This window comes from Capsella rubella, unplaced genomic scaffold (assembly GCF_000375325.1).
Source record: "Capsella rubella cultivar Monte Gargano unplaced genomic scaffold, Caprub1_0 scaffold_1, whole genome shotgun sequence".
NCBI classification, from domain to species: domain Eukaryota; kingdom Viridiplantae; phylum Streptophyta; class Magnoliopsida; order Brassicales; family Brassicaceae; genus Capsella; species Capsella rubella.
In genome coordinates, this window is record NW_006238923.1 from 3,305,975 (window position 1) to 3,327,579 (window position 21,605).

At 38.2% G+C, this 21,605-nt stretch overlaps 6 protein-coding genes across 8 annotated transcripts in view; 2 read left to right on the forward strand and 4 right to left on the reverse strand.

Annotated features, from left to right (window-relative positions):
• Positions 1–768: 768 nt before the first annotated feature.
• On the reverse strand, positions 769–3,262 carry LOC17899297 (glutamyl-tRNA reductase 2, chloroplastic). The gene is made up of 3 exons (XM_006307152.2): positions 2,866–3,262; positions 2,253–2,494; positions 769–2,101 (listed from the first exon to the last, which is right to left on the reverse strand). The coding sequence occupies exons 1-3, from the start codon at positions 3,104–3,106 to the stop codon at positions 986–988; spliced, it is 1,599 nt and encodes a 532-aa protein (XP_006307214.1). The 5' UTR covers positions 3,107–3,262; the 3' UTR covers positions 769–985.
• A 1,186-nt stretch (positions 3,263–4,448) lies between these two features.
• Positions 4,449–5,681, reverse strand: LOC17899928 (transcription factor TGA4). The gene has a single exon (XM_006303119.2). It carries the CDS (start codon positions 5,313–5,315, stop codon positions 4,611–4,613), a length of 705 nt encoding a protein of 234 aa, XP_006303181.1. The 5' UTR covers positions 5,316–5,681; the 3' UTR covers positions 4,449–4,610.
• A 924-nt stretch (positions 5,682–6,605) lies between these two features.
• Positions 6,606–10,018, reverse strand: LOC17898370. The gene is made up of 7 exons (XM_023790078.1): positions 9,946–10,018; positions 9,725–9,869; positions 9,536–9,647; positions 9,238–9,456; positions 9,056–9,148; positions 7,070–8,947; positions 6,606–6,986 (listed from the first exon to the last, which is right to left on the reverse strand). The coding sequence occupies exons 1-7, from the start codon at positions 10,013–10,015 to the stop codon at positions 6,717–6,719; spliced, it is 2,787 nt and encodes a 928-aa protein (XP_023645846.1). The 5' UTR covers positions 10,016–10,018; the 3' UTR covers positions 6,606–6,716.
• A 1,731-nt stretch (positions 10,019–11,749) lies between these two features.
• Positions 11,750–14,642, forward strand: LOC17897093. Its single transcript, XM_006304006.2, has 10 exons — positions 11,750–12,521; positions 12,631–12,746; positions 12,845–12,929; positions 13,112–13,156; positions 13,246–13,305; positions 13,386–13,523; positions 13,694–13,735; positions 13,822–13,893; positions 13,981–14,130; positions 14,227–14,642. The coding sequence occupies exons 2-10, from the start codon at positions 12,646–12,648 to the stop codon at positions 14,398–14,400; spliced, it is 867 nt and encodes a 288-aa protein (XP_006304068.1). The 5' UTR covers positions 11,750–12,521; positions 12,631–12,645; the 3' UTR covers positions 14,401–14,642.
• A 1,390-nt stretch (positions 14,643–16,032) lies between these two features.
• On the forward strand, positions 16,033–20,087 carry LOC17899019 (CCR4-NOT transcription complex subunit 10). 3 transcript variants are annotated; one of them, XM_023789836.1, is made up of 7 exons: positions 16,243–16,341; positions 16,611–16,674; positions 16,861–16,947; positions 17,259–17,375; positions 17,469–17,555; positions 17,634–17,705; positions 18,089–20,087. In XM_023789836.1, exons 3-7 carry the CDS (start codon positions 16,873–16,875, stop codon positions 19,859–19,861), a joined length of 2,124 nt encoding a protein of 707 aa, XP_023645604.1. In that variant the 5' UTR covers positions 16,243–16,341; positions 16,611–16,674; positions 16,861–16,872; the 3' UTR covers positions 19,862–20,087. The 3 variants fall into 3 exon arrangements, with proteins under 3 accessions (XP_006306789.2, XP_023645604.1, XP_006306788.1); XM_006306727.2 differs by lacking the exon at positions 16,611–16,674 and having other exon boundaries at positions 16,033–16,341; XM_006306726.2 differs by having other exon boundaries at positions 16,611–16,947.
• A 366-nt stretch (positions 20,088–20,453) lies between these two features.
• The window catches only part of LOC17898787, a gene marked incomplete at its 5' end in the record, with an annotated part of 2,939 nt that continues 1,787 nt past the window's right edge, over positions 20,454–21,605 (reverse strand). Inside the window, 2 exons of the mRNA XM_023790080.1 lie at positions 20,454–20,845; positions 20,929–21,602. Of these exons, the coding sequence (XP_023645848.1) occupies positions 20,576–20,845; positions 20,929–21,602 (944 nt within the window). The remainder of the gene's footprint in view (positions 20,846–20,928; positions 21,603–21,605) is intronic.

The window sequence follows — 21,605 nt, forward strand, 5'->3', positions numbered from 1 at the left end:
AATATAATATGGAGCTGAAGAAACCATATACATGATCATGGAATACAGTACCTCGTAACAAGTTGAATACGTATCCAAAAATACATATATACATAAAAAAATGTTTCTGCCTTATTTTAATTTGTTTGGGGAACCAAAAATTGATTATATTTTGTTTTAGTTTCAATATTTCAACGTTGGATGATCTTAGAGCCAAATACGGTTCGAACCACGTAGAGAAAGAAAAAAAACGAAAGAGACAAAAGACATATCGTATACTCCAAGAAGAAATGTTAATATATTGCCTTGAACTGTATGTTTTACTCGTTTAGTCTTTCTTAACTCGTTTAGCTTTTGAAACTTTATATTTCCGTCTTTGATATAACCGAAGTTACTTGTCGTCAAATACATGTCCAAATATTTTAGTTAGAAATGTCTCACACATGACTAATCTAGAAACTGTTATTTCCGGACAAAAACTACCCACTCTAAAAATTCACGCAAAATTAAAAAAAAAAATTTTTGTGATGGAATGAATGGGTTTGGTTGTACTTAGTACTTACAATCTTTCATAGAGTAGCCAGTGCAAAAAATTTGAAAGCAAAAAAAATGGAGGGAACCAAATTTTTGTACGTGACTTCGTTTTTACCTGTTGGGTCCTCCAAGATTGCTTTCTTTATCAACCAAATATCACATAAAGACTTTAAAATGTATCGTTTATCAACAAAGAATTAAACAATTTTGCTTCTCCAATGATGGTTATAATTGTTGATTTGTTTCGGAAGTAGATGTTAGGAAATAAATTGTGTATATTATGTATACAAAGTTTTAACAAAAGAACGCAATGAAACAATATAATTGTATGTTTCTCATCAAGGACATGAGCCAGAAGATCTTCTTCCCCAGAAGCTATCTTCACTCTCTTTTCCTCAAGCTTTTATATTACAAATGTGCCGAACTTTAACCTCTACGAAACTAAAAAATGGATGCAACAAAGGCTCTCTCTCTACTTTTTCCCCACCTTGGCTCTAATCTTCTCCTCGAGTATCTCTGCATCAAGTCCATACATCCTGTTTAGAGCCTGCATGTTCTCCAGCGTCTCACTCAGTGTTCTGCTGTCGCTCCCATCGCATCGCAAATGTTGCATTGGCCCATGTAGGAGCTTATTCACTATACCTCGGATTAGATCGTCTACTGCTTTTCTCATCTTCTTGTCCATCACAATGCCACCCATTTTCGGCAAGAATTTCTCAACCTCTGCAGCTATAATTCTCTCTGTATATCCCCTTAATTTCTTGATTGTTGGAACTGTCTCCAGCGAATCTCTCCACGCTTCAAAGTGTTTTGATTCCTCTGTAATTATAGCCTGAGCTTCCATTGCTTTCCTCACCCTGTCTTCTTTATTCGCAGCAACAACTTCCTTGAGGTCATCCACGTTGTAAACCCGTGCACCATCTATTTCAGCGACACAAGACCCGACATTTCTAGGAACAGAGATATCAACAAAAAGCCTCCCATCTCTAACAGGAGGGAGAGTCTCTACTTGCTCCTTTAAGAACAATGGTGTCTCAGATGCTGTGCTAGTAAAGACTACATCGGCTTCTCCAGCACAAGATAGCATCTCATCAAGGGGTTTATAAATAATCTCAACACCAGGCGGCATCTCCTCGCGGATAGCTGCAACTTTCTCTTCGCTTCGGTTCACAACCACCATTTTGGTGCAACCTTTAGCAACCAAGTGCTTAATTACAAGCTTCCCCATCTTTCCAGCACCAATTACCAACATCCTAGCAGATGATGCATGTGAAGATTCTGGAAGCTTCATGAGAGCAAGTTCAACTGCAGCAGAGCTAACGGAAACAGCCCCAGCAGCGATATTTGTCTCTGTTCTGACTCGCTTTCCAACCGTGATTGCGTGTTTAAATAGCCCACTGATGTTCCTTCCAAAACCATGGACTCCTTGACCTGATTTAACAACTTGTTTAACCTGTGCAAGTATCTGACCTTCTCCTAGGACAAGGGAGTCCAAACCAGCTGAGACTTCGAATATATGTTGTGTGACGTCCTGGTTGTACAATAGAAAACGGTGCTGACAGATCTCCGAAACTGGGATTCCACTTGTCTGGCAATAAAATAACATATATCAGCATTTGAAATTGATTGTAGTATGGTGATAAAAGCATATCAAAGAGAGTTATCAGATGAAGTTGTTGTCACAGATAATGAGAAGTGCATTGTTGGTGACAGAGATTAAGCATGGGAAAGGGAAAGACCTTAGACATCCACTCAGTCACTTCTTTGACTCCACGATGTTGAGAGAGAGCCAAGACATAAATCTCCATTCGGTTGCAGGTACTGAGAACAGCAGCTTCTTCGATATGATTCAAATTGCACAATTCGGCAATAGCTCGTGGCCATTCAGCTTCTGGTATAGCAAGCTTTTCACGCATCTCAACAGGAGCTGTGTGAATGCTAAGCCCAATCACCATAATGCTGCTTCTTTCCTTTGTGTATCCTGTAACCATGAAATAGTTGGGAGTTCAGTAAAAAAGACCCTTTAGCTTAAAGAAGTATACAATATATATCTTCCAGAAATCAAAATCCAGAATAATCATATGCAACAAAATACTACAGCTCAGGAATGAAAGAGATCAGCCAGGAGGAGATAAAAATATCGTAAAGAAGATTGCTTTAATATACATCTTTGGAGTAAACAGTATTTAAATCCAAGCGGCAAAATTTTGAAAAGCTTTACAAATCCCATCAAAATTTAAAATTAGCAACCAAAGAAGCAGTCAAGCACCGATCATGAAATTCAAATGCAATTTCACATGATGCAGAACAAAATAGAAGACCCAAAATTGGAATTCGAACAGGGAAACGTACTGTCAATAGCAGAAGTCTTGAGCTGTTCCAGAGCGGAGACACTGGCTGATTTAGACGTGGAAATCTCGCAACGCGCTCTCTGGATCAGACCTCGCCTTGTCCTATTGTTAATCGGAAGAGCACGAATCCCAATTACACCCAACGGCGCCGGAGAAGAAGAAGAAGAAGAAGACGGATTGAGTTGATTCGATAACAAATTCTCCAGCTTCGGGGTAACCGCAAAGGCGCTAGAAACCGCCATAGATTTCCGAGTTTACAAAACAAGCAATCTCAATATCTCAAATTCAGAGAAAAACACCCCCCTTCGTCGTCCAGAAACCCAAACCCTAGAGAGATTAGGTAGGAATCGAGAAGACAAAGAGGGAGATATAATGCTGTGATTGAAGTTGAGGAAGAAAAAAAGATGAGAAAATGGTTTAGGATCAAAGGAGCAGCGCGTGTGTTAGTTGACAACTTGAAAGGAGCAGGTGGATCCGGGTCGGGTTATGCGGGTGTGTTTAAGAACGGGTCAATTCAAGGGTGTAAACGTGTGTATTAACTCGGCCGGTGGTGACTATTGACTACACAAGAAGAAAATGAGGCAACAACCAACAAGTATTTGTTTATTAATCTTAACGTTTTGAGTTACTTGATGCATTTTAACTTAACGTAACGTAGTAAAGAAAAGTGTAGTCAATGGAAATTTGTCTGCATAATTGTTCTGTTCTTGATTTGTATTGACAAAAACATGCATTGTTTTCTTTATTTTCATATATAGGCCTTTTTAAAAAAAGCCCATCAAAGCTGACTATATGTTCTTTAGCTGGTGGCACTAGGAAGCCATCTAAAGTCAACGCCATGGCCTAACACGTTGACAAAAGGTAGCCAAGAAACATAAATTACATCCCTTTGAAATAGTTGGCTTATTTGTTGTTGTATTCAATTTGCAGAAGCAGAAAATTGAACTCGTGGACTTAATATCAATCAGATACTATTCAAAATCAAGATATTCGAATGTCAGTCATTTTAGTTTGGTTTGGGATAAAAAAAAAAGTGTTTTAAACCTTCAACAACGTCCAGTTTAGCAGGATTTGTTCAAGCCAATTTAGTTATAATCTATAGCGTATCGGGAAGCTGACGTAGATTCTAGTTCCTTTTCATGGACATGATAAAAGACGCAAATGCGAGCATGAGAACCCCAATAGTCACAAGTCAGTAAGGGACAACTAATTCAGCACAACAAAAGAAGATCAAATGCCTTTAGAGTTTGATACTTCGCTTTCGTGATCAGTTTATCAACATAACAAGATACTAGAGTGGAAGAAGAATAAACACAGACATTGATCGGATCATCAAACAAAACAAAAGTTAATTACCATGTGTAGATGACATGGCCACCACATCATAAGTTACGTATGATTTTGAAAGCTACTAGCTACTTGTTTTGACGATTGTAACTAGCTAGTGTGGCTTATAACGTAACTGATGAGTAGTGGTGTGTGACGAGAGAATGAGATTAGGGGCTAAGGAACAAACAAAGCCAAACAAATATTTGTTTAGAAAAAAAAACATTACATCATTAATCATAAGGATATAAACCACTAGAAACAAAAATGCCCAATTTTTTTCAAATGTTTTTCTTTAAGATGAAAATCAACAAAAAGGAAATCTAAATATATCAATCAGGCTTAAGTGGATGTTTCCAAACCCAAAAAAAAATTCGTGACTCCATTGTTGTTCGAAGAAGCAAATTAAAACGGTTGTTATCAAGCTCTTTCGTGGTCACTCTCCAAATTCAATTCTCTGAGACGGAGGTGAAGCTCTCCGATTGTCCTCAACACCTTTATCGCCTGCGACGGAGTAAGAATCTCCACCACTTTCCCCACCGTTGAACACCGTAGCTGATCTGCGTTGTTCATCGCCGCCGCCATCCCGGATTTGAGCACCTCCATCGCCTCCTCCAAATCAGACTCTTCTCCGTCTACCATTCCCACTGCCCCGACTCGCCTCGCCGCGAGCATCACCGGCGGATCCGCCACGCTCTGCTGCACGAGCGCGAAATCTCTCATCACTTCTCTCTCTTTCCTCCTAGTATCAGACCGGAGACTCGAGATCCGGTCCTGCTGGTGGCTCGTGAGGTCGTCGACGGAGGCGTCGGTGAGTTTGAAGATCAAAGAAGGCTTAAAGTCGCCGACCCAGAGAATGAGTTTAGCATAGGAGCTGAACCACGGCGGGCAGAAGAAAGTGAATACGTTGTCTCCGGCGATGGAGACGGCGGCGTATTTCTCTTGGTAGTATTGAAGACAGTGAGATAAGAACTGGGTCACAAGAGATTGTTGTTCTTCGAGAGTGACGTCGGAGGAAGAAGATGAAGAAGCGCACGTAAGCTGTTCGACGAAATACCTGTGACGGGTTAACCAACCAGTAGCGAAGCTTGTGAAGCTATGATGAGAGCTGCTAGTATTTGACATGTTATCCTTCAGAGTTCTTCTTCTATATATTTGAAGTAGTCACTAAAGCAAGAGTGGAGTGAGAGAGGTGCTTGTACTGTGTGTGTGTGTGTACAATTATGATATTTATATACCACGACTTCCTTCTTCGTTGGGCAGTTGGGCTTGCTTGACCAAGAAAAATCTTTATATGTCGGTTCATCAGCGATGGTGTCGGCGGGGCAAACTGGAGTTTTGTGTCTTTTGTCTTTGTCGGAGTGAAGTGTGTTATCAGAGTGTCTTAGCGTCGTCATCATATACTGTAAATTAAATTAAATTTATAAACCAGTTCCAGTTGGAGATTTTATTTATTAGTTCAGGAAATATTATGTCAGGATCGCATCTCAATTTTTACCTAAGAAAAAGAGAAGTATCTGAAAAGGAGACCAACACATGTAGCTAAGATAAGAAAGGCACACACGTCATGTGAAGAAGACGACATGTGTAAGCAAAAGAAACATGTGCTTCCAAAACTTCGAAAAATAACAAGGAAACCAACTGGTTCTTAAAATATTATACTGCTCCAGTTATGATGCCGCGCGCCATCTTTTCTTCTTTACTAAGAAATTTCCCACATCTCTTTAATTTATGTTATAGTCGTGTCTTTGTCTCACACTTGTTTCCAAAAGATCTTTGCCCTACAATCGACGTTGGGGGTACTAAAAAAGCATGATGCAAGATAATGATACTATATTATACTTTCTTCTCATGTTTGATTGAATGACTGATGGATGAATGAAAGAAGAAAGAGAAAACAAAAGAACTGATAACAAAAAAAAAACACCACGTTTTGCAAAACAAATAAAAGAAGGTTTGGAGTGGAGGTGGCACTTGTTGGACTATGCGACGCACGGACGCGGTATCCCTTTTCTTTTCAACTCGTTGCTTACACGGCCACGTTTTCGTCACTGACCGTGTCTCCTTTGCGGCCTTTTACTCTCTCATTTTTTTCATCCTTTTTTTTTTTTTTTTGGGTTTCTCTCTAAAGCGGTTCTATTAACGGGCGGGCCTTCATGTATATGACACAAAAGAAGACACCATGGATCTGGAGTGTCCTTAAGATCGAGCTGTCCAATAGCTGACTAGGGTTGGTAACGACCCAGAGACATCATTTTGTTGTCCCGACAGCATTTTGTTGTCCCGACAGCATTTTGTTGTCCCGACAGCATTTTGTCAGTCGAGGAAATCATTTACTGGGAGCTGGGAGGGACATAATTTTAGGCCTAGAAAGTTGAGAAAACAAATTCCAAAGAATTGCAAGGAAATAGATTAAACCAAAGTAGAAGATATTTCGAACTTCAGGTTAAAAACGTGACCACAATATCGAATAAGTAAAAGACCTAAGGAAGACTAATATATGGACACCATGGACCTGGAGTGTCCTTAAGATCGAGCTGTCCACAATGCATGCATCCCATTCAGGTCACTAAGGCTTGTTGCCTTGAGTGATGCTGAATACATCTCTTTCAGTGTTCCAGACTTGTTTGCTCCTCCTGCTGACGACTTTGAGTATTCAGTCAGCAGAATCCTCAGAGTATTTCTCAGTCGGGCCCAAAATTTCAAGAGAAGCTCCTCTTTTAATTCTTTCTCATCTTCTTTCGAAATGTGACGTCCTTCAAGAAAACGAGACAAATCCAACTCCAGCATCTGAAACTAAAACAGAACAGAACATTAAATAGGGAACCATGCAAATGCATGAATGGCCAATTTTTCATATCTCTGGATCGAGCACTTACAAAGTTTGATTGTTCTTTAAACTGGAAGGACATATCCGAATCCTCAAACAGGATTTCCAGGAACTCAGCGGGATTATTCTCAGGGCCTACACCATCCACTGACCTCTGATAATTCTCATCTGCCAAAAGAGCGTGCTCCTTGGCTTTCTCAATGTCCATACTCTCCAAAAACTCTAGGCAGTACTTATGGTGACACGACGCTAACTCTTTGGAAGTGCTTGCATATAAAGCTTTACCAACTTCCCCGAGAATTTTGAACGAATCCCGTGCCCCTCTAAAAGCACTAATGTCTGATAATCGACCAGGAGAAGAATCATAACTGCTGTAAGAATTGCTCTCTAATACATGAGGTGCAACGGCGGTTGTGCCTGCTGCTTCCAAATGAACACCAAGAATCCGATATGCATGACCAAGCTGTATGTAGACTTGAGTTCTCATTTCTTCTGAAATAGGAATACCCTTCTCTGTGGAAAGACCGAGTTCTCTCTCTGCTGTCAGAAAGTACCCAAGTGAGGTTACGTAATCTAGCGTTGTAGCCTCCAAAGCTTCTTTGTAAGCTTTTTCAGCAGTCCGCTGCCGAATTCCCTTATCTTTGCCTCGAGTTAGTCCTATCCTAGTTGCTAGTTGCTCCTGAACTAGTTGCTCCTGCAGCTGGGCCAGGGTACTTTTCTTTTCTCCGGCCTGCTCTTGTCGGATAAAACCAAGGTTTACGATGGTACATATAACTCCCTCATACTCGCCAATCTCCTTAAATCCCTCAATAGAATTAGTCATTGCCTTCTCTGCTTCCGCATATTTCTTGATGTCATTAAGATATTGACCAATTTCATTCCATACCAACGCTTTCTTTTTGCTAAGGGATTGTAAGTCCTTGCCGTCGCTTGGAAATAATGCTCTTTGAGTTTGTTGGTAACACTCTAATGCAGCCAACAGGTGGCTTTCTGGATCATCCTTCCTAGACGTGGTGAGAAATTTAAATATTCCACTGCTACCAGGTTTACCTCTGCCCCTGCTCTTCTTGCTCTGAGAGCCACAAGTGCAATTTACTAACAAACATAAGTTACATTTTTTACTATGTGCCGTTAACTTCTTCTTGAGCTTCTCCACTTCTTCTACAATCTCAGACGGCATTTCTTCTTTCTTTGCTACTTCAGACCCCTCAGGTATGTACTTCTTCTTGAGCTTGTTTTCAAACAAGCTCACATGAATCTCACCAACAATTAACCATACCGTAGCCCAAAAGATACGTACTGATGAAACTTCCCTGAAACTTGTAAATTCTTGAGTTGTTGAAAGGACTGGCTCGTTCACCAACTCCCCTTGCGTTGTTGAAAGGCCTGGCGTTTTAAATGTTGTTAGCCGTGAAAAAGACGTGTACAAGGCAGATGCAAACAATCTCTCCTCAAACTTGTAAGGCATTGATCCAAAAATGGAGCAAGCTAGCTCAACAATATTCAGAGCTTGGGGCAACTGTCCATCCTCTAGGTAAGCTTCCCCCAGAGAAAGATATGATTCACCAAGAAGCATAACGAGACTCCACAATTTCCTGTCTAGTGATGATGTTGGAAGCCACTCAACTTCTTCTTCTGAAGAAATTAGTTGTCGCGTCACCATGAGAGACTTAATAGCCTGAATAACATGGTGAACAGCTGCTCGTTGCAATGAAACTGAAATGGCTGTAGTCAAAGGCGCACGATCAGGACCAATGCCGTGACTAGAACCTGAAGTTGAGTTCATAACACGATCAAGTGATTCCTCCTCTAAGTCTGCTACTTTGAATTTACGTTGCACATTATTAGCCTCAGCAGTTAAATCAAACTCCTCTTCATTATTCAAAATGAACCTTGCAAATTGCTCGTGTGCACATGCTCGAACAACCTATCCAGAATGATATCACTAATTATAATTAGTAAACATAACGATTTAAAACAGCTTTTTATTAGTATTAAAAAGGGAAACTCTTGTAGAAAAGACCAATATAATTACCAGTGGGAATGAGCTTGCGCTTGAGGAATGGTTCTTTGAAATAGTGGAAAGATCAAAGAGTTGAATAACATCTTCACCAGCGGCTTTGTAGAGCTAAGGAGAACATAATAAAATCAACAGTCAACTTTTGTGATAATGCCAACAAAAGATAGTAGCAGTTTGGCATAGAATTATAACGTTACCCAGTAAACACCAGGATCCTCTTTGCAATTTGATTGAAGAAACCGTAGAACTGCAAGGCAGTTTTGCTGAACAACATTAGGGTCAACGACCCCAGAGATTCCATCTGGTAGAAGCTCATACCCTTGGACAACACCGTTCAAATGGTTGCAAATTGCTAGCTCGGGTACACTGGCCATTACATTATCAAGCCAAGCTTTAAGCCACGATAATGTTGAAACCTGTGTCAAAAGACAAGGGTTAACAGAGAGTCAACTGAAAAGAAGCAGAACCACTTAGGGTTTAGGGTTTAGAAGTAACCTGTTGGCGAACAGGTGACAAGCCTAAGCTTGCCTCAGCGTAGTTCTGAAAGCTAACGCCCAATACATTCTTACGTTTCCCAATGAGTTTCTCACTCTCTTGAACACCAGGCCTGCCAGGATAATTAGTAATTAGTATAAACTAAACTATTCTCATTGAAAAATTTGCATAACCTTGAGTAATACGCACCCGGGATTTAAGACAACAGTATATCCAGATCGCTGAACAGCTATTGAGACCCGAGATTTCGAGTGAGGTGTCTTCAATATTTGCTGAAGAATCTTAATAGGTGCAATCACATCAATCTCAGAAAGAGATTCCTCTGTCAAGTCACCTTTACCAAATTAGTTAGCAGAGAAAACCCTAACAACTCCAGTAAACCCAGATGCTTGAGGAGAATAATGACATACCTGCTCGCTCCCTGTCCTCGCCGCCGACCGGAGCGGCGATCTTCATCTGTCCGACGCAGGTAGGTCGCATCGTTCTTCCTTCTCTGTTCTTCGTCCTAAACAAAATCAATGTTCTCTTTATATGAACTGACTTTGCGATATCTTGGCTGCGATATTTGGGCCATAATACAAAATTATGGGCTTTTAAGATTTTGCGGTGACCTTTTTTTTTTTCTTTTTTTTTTGCCTCCTAAAATCCCATATAATTAATAGAGTTTAAAAAAACAAAAAACAAAACCGAAGAGTTCCTCAAAAAAATATTGCTTAAATCTTTTATCATCTATATTAACATTTTTGAAGTACTTTTAGAAAATAACCTTTTACTTTAATTTTTTTTTTTTTGACAACTTTTTACTTTATATTATTGTATAATAAATCTTTGCCATTTAAATAAATAACAAACTTTTAAGATAAAATTTGTAATTAAATTACACCAGAATCTCAAAATTAGAAACTAATATTTATTACATTTAACAAAATTTCCTAAAATGTCTCCCTAATAAATTGAATATCTCTCCAATATTTTTATATGATCTTATTTGTTTTAAAATTTAAATTATTACATAAAGCATAAGTATAATAAAAATACAAATTTTTTTTCGCATATGTAGCAATTTGAATTTTTTTAAACGGACGTATACTACTCAATCGATAAAAGAAAAAACATATATGTATAACGTTCCACATCGGGTAGAAAATTTTAAACAATGGTTCGGAACCATTATAAATATGACTAATATGAAACTTAAAAATCCAAAATCTTGAATGAAAGATTACAACAAAAAAAGTTTTACTAAATTTTAGAGAATCCAAAATTTTAAAACCATAAAATTTTAAAATCTTGATTGGTTAAAAATGAGTTTTTGAAAAACAAAAACCAAAATCTCTTTCGAAATCTATAAAACATTCAAGGTTTATATTTTACATAAATATGATTTAACGGGTTTGAGTTTTATGTTTTTCTTACGGGTTATCTTACGGGTTAACATAACAAAAAAAATAACAAATATAACTTAAACATAATTTTTTTAGTCCCGCCAGTTACAAAAAATATCCCGCGAGTTAAGTAATAAAAATAACAATCAAAAATACAACTACAGAATCTTTAAACACTAAAAAGGTAATAAAATTAACAAATATAAGTTAAATATATATATATATATATATATATATATATATATATTATTTAGTCAAAACAATCGTTCCGCGGTACACCGCGGGTTAAAACCTAGTTGTTAAATATTTAAAAAATCTGCCTACAGTTTAAATTAATTTTGGAAATTTTAAAATTTTAAATTTCGTAAATAACTTTAAAATCACTATTTCGTTACTAATAAATTACCAAAATCATTCAAAATATATTCACCCCTATAAATACGTTATTTATGTCATATAAAATATTTCAAATTTCAAATTATCAATGTTTTTGATAAATTCAATCAATAAATAGAATAATTTTACATTTACAATGAAATAAAATCATTATTAATTTAACTTACAAACTAAAACGTTTTGGCGCATATTTTTAATTTTTAATAATTTCAAATCATAAACCCTAATTTAAGAATTCTAATTTTTAATGGAATATATAATTTCATATTAAATTCCTAATTATTTATAATCTACTAAATATCCTAAATTGAAGCCCAAAAGACCCAGGTTCAGAGAATGGGCCAGTCTGAACTTAAATTGAAGCCCAAAAGATGCCCTGTAAAGCTAAAACCTAAGCTAATAGGCGTATTGGTGTCCTAATTAACCTGAGAGCAAAAGCCGCCGCTCACGTTAAGAGAGCAAGTATGTGTAAGATACATAGAGAAAGAGAGACGATCACCACCTTTACTGTCACGGTCCGCCTCCGTTTCGCGGCTGCTGTTTGCGTCGGGTACGTTGGTAATGAGAAAGGGATTGAATTAATCGGAAGAGGAAGAAGAGCATGTATTAACTTGATAGCAAGCCGCCGACTGAGAGAGAGAGAGAGAGAGAGAGCATGTCTTCGGGGTTAAAGAGGAAGGGAGATCTACATCCTTTAGTCGCGTCCATTGCAAACGCGAAAGCGTCGAGCTTGTCGGAAGAAGAAGAATGGCCGCGAGAGAGTGACCCTTGGGGGCGGATGAGAGAAGCGATTGAGATCCACCGGAGGAGTAAAAGAGAAGCACGGCCGGGGTAGAAATGCTAACGGCCGGAGGGGAGAGATAAAGAAGGAGGTTCCGGCAGTGAGCAGATCGGAATGTTAGAAGCAAAGGCGGAGCAGACCAGAGCCGTTGAGAAGCAGTTGGGGTTTGGAGAGAGTTTCCGGCGTAGTATAAGCAAGTGAGACCGGATTTGTGGTGTCTCTCCTACGGCAGACCTCTGTCTGCAAAACAGGACGCACTCTATGATGACGTGGCATTATATGATGTTTGAGATCCCGCCTAAAAAAACCCTTCATAAAAAAAATCCTTTTCCTCTGCTCTTTCGCAAGGGTGTATAAATCACAATCTCTCTTCTCACTCTGCTTCTGTCTCTCCATTTTCAAAACCCTAGGATCTTCGTCTAAGGTGATTTCCTCTCTCTTTTTTTTTTCCTTGCTGATTTTACTTTTTCTTCGATTTTGATAACTCTGCTGATAAACTTCTTCTACGTATCTCTGCTTTTCTCTCTCTCTAGCGACACAAATCGATCATGGAAGCGGAAGGAGGAGAAGCTAATTTTCCTGCACAATCGATCATGGAAATGGATGGAGAAGCAAGAAGTGGTTCAAACGCTGAAACCAGGAGCTCAGAGTAAGCCTCAGCTTCGACCTCTTTCTTCCAGTTTAAATGTTACGATTATAGATCTCTTCTCCAGTTTTCCCTTACTCGTTTTTGTTTTGTTATGATAGGCTCTTAAAGATACCCAGTGCTTTTTTCATATTCATGGAGGACTACATCAAGAATAATCACGCCGAGAACCAAAAAATGAACGATGTGAGTTCTTGAACCTTTAGTTCTTGCTTTGGTACCGTTATATCATGTTATATTTGGGAACTCACATGTTGTCATTAGATTGTGAGGATCTGGTGTTGTTATCTTGATGTGAGTCTTTTAAAAGAAAGAGCTGGATCTGGTGTTGTTATCTTGATGTGAGTGTTTTTGATCTGTTGAGACAGGCTCTAAAAGCTGCTAAAGATGGATGGGATTCTTTGTCACTATATGTATGTTATATATACTCTGTAACACTTCAGTAATCTGGTTTGTGTTTTGATCTGAAGTATTACTTCATATGGGTTTAACATTTGTGCAGACAAGGCTCCGTTACTTTAGCAATTCTGTGATGTACCATGTAAACACCCGCCAAGATCTGGTAATTTAGATTGTTTGAGAGTAAATTAAGTGTCTGTTTGAATATGGATAAGTATTTGAGTCTCAAATTGTGATTTCTAGGTCGAATGGCCACAGGAACCTGCGGAGGAAACTGATGAAGAATATGATGCCGATTCAGAAAAGTCGGCTCTAACTCCGCTGCTGATTTTTCTTGCAAACCAATTCCCTCATTCTTCTGATTCCAACTACGTTGCCGTGGTAAGTGTGCATACTTTCCCATAAACATCATTCGTCTGTTATTTTGATATTTTTTTCTTGGATTTTTACACTTTTTGCTCTTTGATTTTTACACAGACTCTGCTTCTTATAGAGTTCTCATATTTCCCCCCTCTAAACATCATCTTTCTGCTTTTTCTGTCTGATAACAGATTGACGCAATACTTGTAAAGTGGCAATCCTTACCTGAGATGGTAAGCAGTTCTAAGTTTAGCTTGACTTGATCCTTTATCCTTTACTTAGAAGAACCTTGTTTCTAAGGCTTTAATATTCTAAGTAGGAGAAGAAGCCCTATCTTCTTGTGGCATCTAAGAGATTGGCCGAGTATGAAAAGAACTTTATCGCAGAAATGGTAAATTGTTGAGCATCTGATTATTCGTATATATTTTATGCCATCTAAGTACACGTTATATATCTGATTGATATGTTATCTTTTCAGGAGAAACAGCTAATTGCGCATGAGGACTGTCCACTGCTTCAGGAATTTGAGTCACCAGTGGCTACTGGTTTGACGACATATCTCTTTGACTCCCTCCAAGAGTGTCACATTCAAGACAAGAAGATAACACCAGATGATGTTCTTTCATTTGTAAGTCTGATGTTTTGAAATAAGTCTTATTTACCTCTGGTTTTGAAATAAGTCTGATTTACCCTCTGGTAACCTCTTTTTTTTTTTTTTGTATAGGTTGGGAGGTGGGAGACATCTTTGTCTTCTCCCGAGAAGTCCCCTTTCTTCACCAAGGCGAAGGAGAAGATGAAACAGTTCGAGAATGGCTGTCTAAGCTATTTGAAAAACGTCCCTCTAACTCCTCCAAAGTCTATGGTAAAAAGATTAAGCACAATTGGAGTCTTTGATTGATTTGTGTTATTCTTGTTTTGGTCAATGTTTAGTAAGGGCATCCTTATTGCTAGTATCTTAGGGTATCTTACCCCCTAAGATATTAGCAATAAGGATGGTCTAATATGTACATGAGTCTTCAACGGCTGAACCAAAAACCATCGTCGAGTATTGTGCCTTTTGGCAAATGTACTTTTTATCACTCACGCAAAATTAGCTGCTTTCATTGAGAAAATTTGATGTGGCCGGTTATATTGATAGAACTATAACAGAGTAATTGAAAGTTTTTTTTTTGTCTTCACTATAATGAAAATGATAATCGAGACAAAGGGGAAGGCCGACAAAAAAAACTTTGACTAACAAACAATTTTTATGAAATTTATTTTCAACTGGTATCATTTGCTAAGACCACCTCCGTTAGTAAACTTGCATATTGATTAAATAAAAATGCTAGAGAGAAAAAGAATTGTAGAGAGACCTCCGTTAGTAAACTTGCATATTGATTAAATAAAAATGGTAGAGAGAGAAAGAATTATAGAGAGGCAAAGAGATGAATATATTTTTTACCAATGAATAATTGCCATGTGTCTTTTAAGTATCCCTAAACACTGAGTTACCAGTGGCTACTGATTTATTTTTTGTCCGCAATAAACTTATGAACCTCGCTAACAACTTTTTTTTGGAGGTGCCTTTATGTAGTGGGATAGTCTGAGAAACTGTTAAATATCTTTTAGATCTCTACCATCGACAATTACCCGACATAAACACAAGTACTGAAGATTTATCTCATTGTACCACTCAATTCCCTAGCATTAGATCTAAGCCTCATGATCCTAGTGATCTCAATCACATTAACACATGTCATGCTTAATGTTCTGTATCTTGTTCCTATCTCTCTCAAGCTCTTTCAACGCAGTGTTGACCAGCGTCATCGCTGACGGAACCTATGTAATATTGGCATGACGGTTTTGTATCCAGCAGTACTGCCGCCGACGGTTTTGCTTTGTTAGCCTCTACTCTAATTCAACCTCGAAACATAATTTTGGGAAATTTGATCAAATTCACATTAATAAAAGAGAAAAATTAATTGAAAACGAGAAAGAGAATTAGGGTAATCTGCGCATTAGATTTTTCGTGTGAGGTTAAGTAAAGAGACGAACTCAAAACAACAACAAAAAAGTCAATTTATTTCCATTTATTAGAATTTTTCTAATAATAATATTAATTTAGTAATGCTACTTTTAGAATATTTTAATAGTGTATGCTGATTTGGGAAAAGAAATAGAGATGCTATTTAAACCCTTACCCAAAAAAAAAAGAGATGGTATTTAAAAGTTTTTCTCTGGTAGTAACAACGAGATATATTTACATATGAAAAGGAATATTAGGATTTTTTTATTTTTTTTTTCGACCAAAGGATTAGAAATTAATTTAAGTATGTTTTGATAAGCATAAGATATATTATTATTATTATTATTATTATTATTATTATTATTATTATTATTATTATTATTATTATAAAGCAGAGAATGCGAGTTGGGTTTGGGCCCAACAAATTATAGATATATACAAGATCCGTTCAGATTTGGGGGCTTAATACCCATTTTTACATATATAATGTCACTGAGGAACTAGTGAATAGAGTTGAGAAGACTGTGACTGAAAAGTGTATCTGGTCGCTTTCCTCAATTCCACAAAATTTTCTTTGCTTCGAGCTCAAGGATTCAGAAAATCCAAAACGTGGGTGAACAATTTGGTCGATCTTCCATGGATTCTGGAGATTCGTCGTCAGCTGTAACATCCGACGCCGCTAGAGATACGTCTTCACACTCCGAAGACGCGGACGTTCTCTCTCACACAGCACTCGCTAAGAGCGCTCTTTCTTGTTTCCATTCTGGAGAATTCGAAGAGTGTATCGGTATTTTAGTTCAGCTCGATCAGAAGAGGCCTAACGATCTCCAGGTGATTTTTTTTTTTTTTTCGGATATAATAGTTCCCCAAACCCGAAACCCTAGTTTTGATTTTGCTTTCTAATTCTGCAAGTTTTGATTCTTTCATGTTTAGATCGATACTAAGAAAAAGAGTTAAGTTTGAATTTATGTACAATTTACTAGGGTTAGATATGACTTGATGTATCAGTATTGAGGTTTCTGTTATATTCTATTCTTCTCAAGTAGTTTACTCAACTGTGAAAGTAAGAGATTGACTCTTTTTAGCTTTGTATCCATCAGATATGCAGATCAGCTCCTTCGCTTTTGAATGATTTGGATACCTCTGATTACTTAGCCCTGAATCGTAAGAAAGAACAAGGGCTTTTGGTCTATTTCATCTGTGGATGAACACTCTGAGTAGATTTATAACTACTTCCACTTTTATAAGTTCGAATGTTTATATCACTGCTATCATGCAGTAGTATATCATTTGACTTTCCTGATTTCTTTCAAGAAAATGGTTTATGTATTGTTTTCAATGATCAAACAGGTTCTACACAATATGGCAATTGCAAAGTACTTCAAGGATGGTTGCTCGGATTCAAAGGAACTGCTGGAAGAGCTTAACCGTGTCAAGGTATTGTGTTGAACCTTCTACTTTGGTTCCGTTTACTCTCTCAAATTTTAAGTGTTGTCGCAGTTCATCTGCAAGATCATCTATCTATTTCATCTCAAATCTTCTTCTTCTTGGGAGATGATCTCAAATTGGGGTTCCTGTTATCTTCTTCCGATGTGTTTTTTTTTTTTTTTTTTATCTTGTATCTTATTAACTCTGAACTGTACTAGGAAATTGTAGAGGGAAAACATACGGGAGAAAGTAATGTTATTATTAGTAGTGTTTATGTTAATCTCTATGATATGGTTTCTTTTTCTCTTCTATTTCTTCAGAACCAGAGTGAAGAGCTTGCTTCTTCAACAAAAGAACTAGTGGAAGAGGCGAACCCTGAAACTAACCTCTATGTGTCAGAGGATCAACTTGATAGTACAGTAACGATTCTCAACATTGTATGTTCTGATGTATCCCCATGTTTTTTTCTTAGTCTCGGCTAGGCCATTCCCATTTGCCAAGGTTAATAGATGTTCACTGGTCTCCTGCAGGCAGTTACCTGGTTTCATCTCCATCAGTATACGAAATCTTTATCCATTCTACAACCTTTGTTTCAAAATATTGAGCCACTAGACGAGGTATGTATCCATCTTTTTGTGGTGCTTTGTTTAATTTGTCCTACTGGTTCTAAATAGGCACTTGATATTTATATGCAGACAACCGTACTTCGTATCTGCTTCTTGTTGCTGGATATTGCACTGGCTTGTCGTGATGCTGTTAAATTTTTGGTAAGTATTGTTTGTACTGGTCTCAAAGTCTTGATATGTAGTCCAACTGATCTCTTTTGCTAGCGAAAAAATCAACCAATATCTACGGGCTGTTTTGTAAAGTTTATGCACATGAAATCTAATTTTTTTCGGTGCCTTTGTCTCTGAACTTTAAACATGCCTGCAAGATTCTATACTTGTCATGAAGAACAAATATGTTATATGCATAACCTGCCATGCGAACTTGAAAACCAGCTAGTGTCCAAATTCGAGTAGGATTTTCACTTAAATTCTCCTTGAATCATTTTTTCTATTTTTGCATTTTTTAGTTGATATTCTCATTTCATGGAGGTCTCTCCATAGACGTTTCCTTCTCTCTGTATCTTAACAAGTATGATTTACAGGATGTGTTTGACTATGTGGACAAAGTTTTTGGTTTTGGTGTTGGTTTCGGAAGTCAAGAAGAAAACGGAAGCTCGATGCAACTTTCTTCAAATCAGGTATCAACGACATCTTCTTCCCTGAGCAGCTCGGTGGCCTACGATACTTTGACGTCCGGTTTAACAGCCGCTGAAAGTGAAAATCTAGAGTATGACTCAGAAATTGTGGTGAAGAAACGAATGAAGCCAGTTGGCCATATTCCGACAAAAAATCTTCTCACCATATTAGGTGAAAGGTCGTTCTCTACCGTTGATCCCAAGCTTGAGTTGCAGCTCTACAAGGTCCGGTTTTTGCTTCTTACCAGAAACTTGAGTCTGGCGAAGCGTGAAGTTAAACATGCATTGAACATTGCTGGAATAAGGGACTCTTCTATGGCTCTCCTCTTGAAATCCCAGCTTGAGTATGCTCATGAGAATCATCAAAAGGTTTTAGAGCTTTTGGATGTCTCCGATATTCAAAAAGAAGCAGAGACTTCAGGAATCTTCAAGAACAACCTTGGTTGCATATACTATCAGCTTGGAAAGTATCAAGCTTCTGCTGTGTTATTATCAAAAGCTCTAAGGAGTTGTTCATCCCTTAGAAATGAGAAAAGAGTAAAGACGTTTTCTCTCTCACAGGATAAATCTGTGTTGATCACATACAACTGCGGTTTAGTTCATTTGGCGTTGGGGAAGCCTCTAATTGCTGCTCAGTGTTTCCAGAAGGCGATCCCAGTTTTCTGCAGACAACCCCTCATTTGGCTCCGTTTAGCTGAATGTTGTATAATGGCTTTACGAAAGGGTCTTTTGAAAGAGGGAAACACTTCTCTAGGTAGATCAAAAATCAGACTCCATGTAGCTGGGAAAGGAAAGTGGAGACAGCTTATGATGGAAGAAAATGAATATGAGGAACTTGCTGGCAGTTCCCAAGAGGCAAAACTTTCATTACCATTAGCACGTGTCTATCTCTCAAATGGTATATATCTGCTCAATGAGTCTCTGTCGAATGATTCTAAATCAGATCTTAAATCGACATTATTCGTGGGGATGAATGAGACCACAGAAGCATCATCCTCTAATCATGGGGAAGAGACGAACTCAGACTTGGAAGAGGCAAACGGAGATATCAACCAGGATATAATTCAGAAATCGATCTCTGCTTTCAAGGATGGTTGTCGTAGAGAAAAGCAATTGATCAAACAGGCTCTTCTTGCCAATATGGCATACGTCGAATTGGAGCTGGATAATCCTATCAATGGCTTGTCAGCTGCTAATTCACTCTTGCAACTTCGAGATTGTTCAAAGATTAGTGCTTTCTTAGGCCATGTCTATGCAGCGGAGGCCCTCTGCTTGCTCAATCGTCCCACTGAAGCTGGCGAACATTTATCTGGCTATCTAGTTGGAGAGAATGATTTTGATCTGCCATATGCACAAGAAGACTTTGACCAGTGGCGGATGCACACAAGTTCTGATTGTGACGAGACAGGGGATCTGTCCACGGAAAATGCCCAGGATTCTGCTTTGCTTAAGCCCCAAGAAGCTCGTGGAGTACTCTTTGCAGATTTTGCCGCGCTGCTTGCCACAAAAGGAGATTATGACCAGGCGAAACAGTTTGTAACGAAAGCATTAACTCTCCTACCGAACAACGTAAAAGCTACAGTTACTGCGGTTTACATCGATCTAATGTTAGGTAGGACACAAGATGCCATTACCCAGTTGAAACAGTGTACGGGTGTGAGCTTTGTTCCCCAGACCTAGTAGAAATTAATATCAGAGGATACGCTTTGTACAAGGTTTCTCTTTAATTGCATTCTTGACTTAGACTTGGTTCGTTAAGTGTTAGTCGATTTATTGCTTAGGAAAAACAGAAGATTGGTTGAGCAAAACAGAAGTTTTTGTACCTATGTTCGGTTCACCGCCGTACATCTCTTGAAACATCCAATCTGTATATAAATGGAAACCAACCTGAAGTATTGTTTTAAGTTTTGTTTTTGTATTAAAAAGAATTAATCTTCTAGTTTTTTATCAATAGATGATAAAAATAATTGTTGTTCTTTTTTTTTTGGGTCAAATCATTAGTTAAAAATTCTAAAGTTTAGTGAATTATTATCGGTTAATAGTGTTATGAGAAATGTGTTCTTACGAATAAATAAATAATGCGTTTATAGCTAAAGAATTACTACTCTTTGTGTTCTACTTTTTAATACGAGGAGAGTATTTATATATGTAAAACTGGTTTTTGTTGTCCCGACAGCATTTTGTCAGTCGAGGAAATCATTTACTGGGAGCTGGGAGGGACATAATTTTAGGCCTAGAAAAGTTGAGAAAACAAATTCCAAAGAATTGCAAGGAAATAGATTAAACCAAAGTAGAAGATATTTCGAACTTCAGGTTAAAAACGTGACCACAATATCGAATAAGTAAAAGACCTAAGGAAGACTAATATATGGACACCATGGACCTGGAGTGTCCTTAAGATCGAGCTGTCCACAATGCATGCATCCCATTCAGGTCACTAAGGCTTGTTGCCTTGAGTGATGCTGAATACATCTCTTTCAGTGTTCCAGACTTGTTTGCTCCTCCTGCTGACGACTTTGAGTATTCAGTCAGCAGAATCCTCAGAGTATTTCTCAGTCGGGCCCAAAATTTCAAGAGAAGCTCCTCTTTTAATTCTTTCTCATCTTCTTTCGAAATGTGACGTCCTTCAAGAAAACGAGACAAATCCAACTCCAGCATCTGAAACTAAAACAGAACAGAACATTAAATAGGGAACCATGCAAATGCATGAATGGCCAATTTTTCATATCTCTGGATCGAGCACTTACAAAGTTTGATTGTTCTTTAAACTGGAAGGACATATCCGAATCCTCAAACAGGATTTCCAGGAACTCAGCGGGATTATTCTCAGGGCCTACACCATCCACTGACCTCTGATAATTCTCATCTGCCAAAAGAGCGTGCTCCTTGGCTTTCTCAATGTCCATACTCTCCAAAAACTCTAGGCAGTACTTATGGTGACACGACGCTAACTTTTTGGAAGTGATTGCATATAAAGCTTTACCAACTTCCCCGAGAATTTTGTACGAATCCCGTGCCCCTCTAAAAGCACTAATGTCTGATAATCGACCAGGAGAAGAATCATCAGTGCTCTCTAATACATGAGGTGCAACGGCCGTTGTGCCTGCTTCTTCCAAATGAGCACCAAGACCACAATATGCATGACCAAGCTGTATGTAGACTTGAGTTCTCATTTCTTCTGAAATAGGAATACCCTTCTCTGTGGAAAGACCGAGTTCTCTCTCTGCTGTCAGAAAGTACCCAAGTGAGGTTACGTAATCTAGCGTTGTAGCCTCCCAAGCTTCTTTGTAAGCTTTTTCAGCAGTCCGCTGCCGAATTCCCTTATCTTTGCCTCGAGTTAGTCCTATCCTAGTTGCTAGTTGCTCCTGAACTAGTTGCTCCTGCAGCTGGGCCAGGGTACTTTTCTTTTCTCCGGCCTGCTCTT

Bases quoted from the DNA above. Each gene is read 5' to 3' on its own strand.
- LOC17898370 (XM_023790078.1), bottom strand. From the start codon at position 10,015: ATGCGACCTACCTGCGTCGGACAGATGAAGATCGCCGCTCCGGTCGGC. The intron at 9,149-9,237 runs GTAACGTTATAA...TGTTCTCCTTAG, and splicing joins AGGATCCTGGTGTTTACTGG to CTCTACAAAGCCGCTGGTGA. The intron at 6,987-7,069 runs GTAAGTGCTCGA...GTTCTGTTTTAG, and splicing joins TTAAAGAACAATCAAACTTT to TTTCAGATGCTGGAGTTGGA.
- LOC17899297 (XM_006307152.2), bottom strand. From the start codon at position 3,106: ATGGCGGTTTCTAGCGCCTTTGCGGTTACCCCGAAGCTGGAGAATTTG. The intron at 2,495-2,865 runs GTACGTTTCCCT...TCATGGTTACAG, and splicing joins CAAGACTTCTGCTATTGACA to GATACACAAAGGAAAGAAGC. The intron at 2,102-2,252 runs GTCTTTCCCTTT...TTTTATTGCCAG, and splicing joins TGACTGAGTGGATGTCTAAG to ACAAGTGGAATCCCAGTTTC.
- LOC17899928 (XM_006303119.2), bottom strand. From the start codon at position 5,315: ATGTCAAATACTAGCAGCTCTCATCATAGCTTCACAAGCTTCGCTACT.
- LOC17899019 (XM_006306727.2), top strand. From the start codon at position 16,147: ATGGATTCTGGAGATTCGTCGTCAGCTGTAACATCCGACGCCGCTAGA. The intron at 16,342-16,860 runs GTGATTTTTTTT...ATGATCAAACAG, and splicing joins AGAGGCCTAACGATCTCCAG to GTTCTACACAATATGGCAAT. The intron at 17,556-17,633 runs GTATGTATCCAT...ATTTATATGCAG, and splicing joins ATATTGAGCCACTAGACGAG to ACAACCGTACTTCGTATCTG.
- LOC17897093 (XM_006304006.2), top strand. From the start codon at position 12,646: ATGGAAGCGGAAGGAGGAGAAGCTAATTTTCCTGCACAATCGATCATG. The intron at 12,747-12,844 runs GTAAGCCTCAGC...TTGTTATGATAG, and splicing joins GCTGAAACCAGGAGCTCAGA to GCTCTTAAAGATACCCAGTG. The intron at 13,157-13,245 runs GTATGTTATATA...ACATTTGTGCAG, and splicing joins GGGATTCTTTGTCACTATAT to ACAAGGCTCCGTTACTTTAG.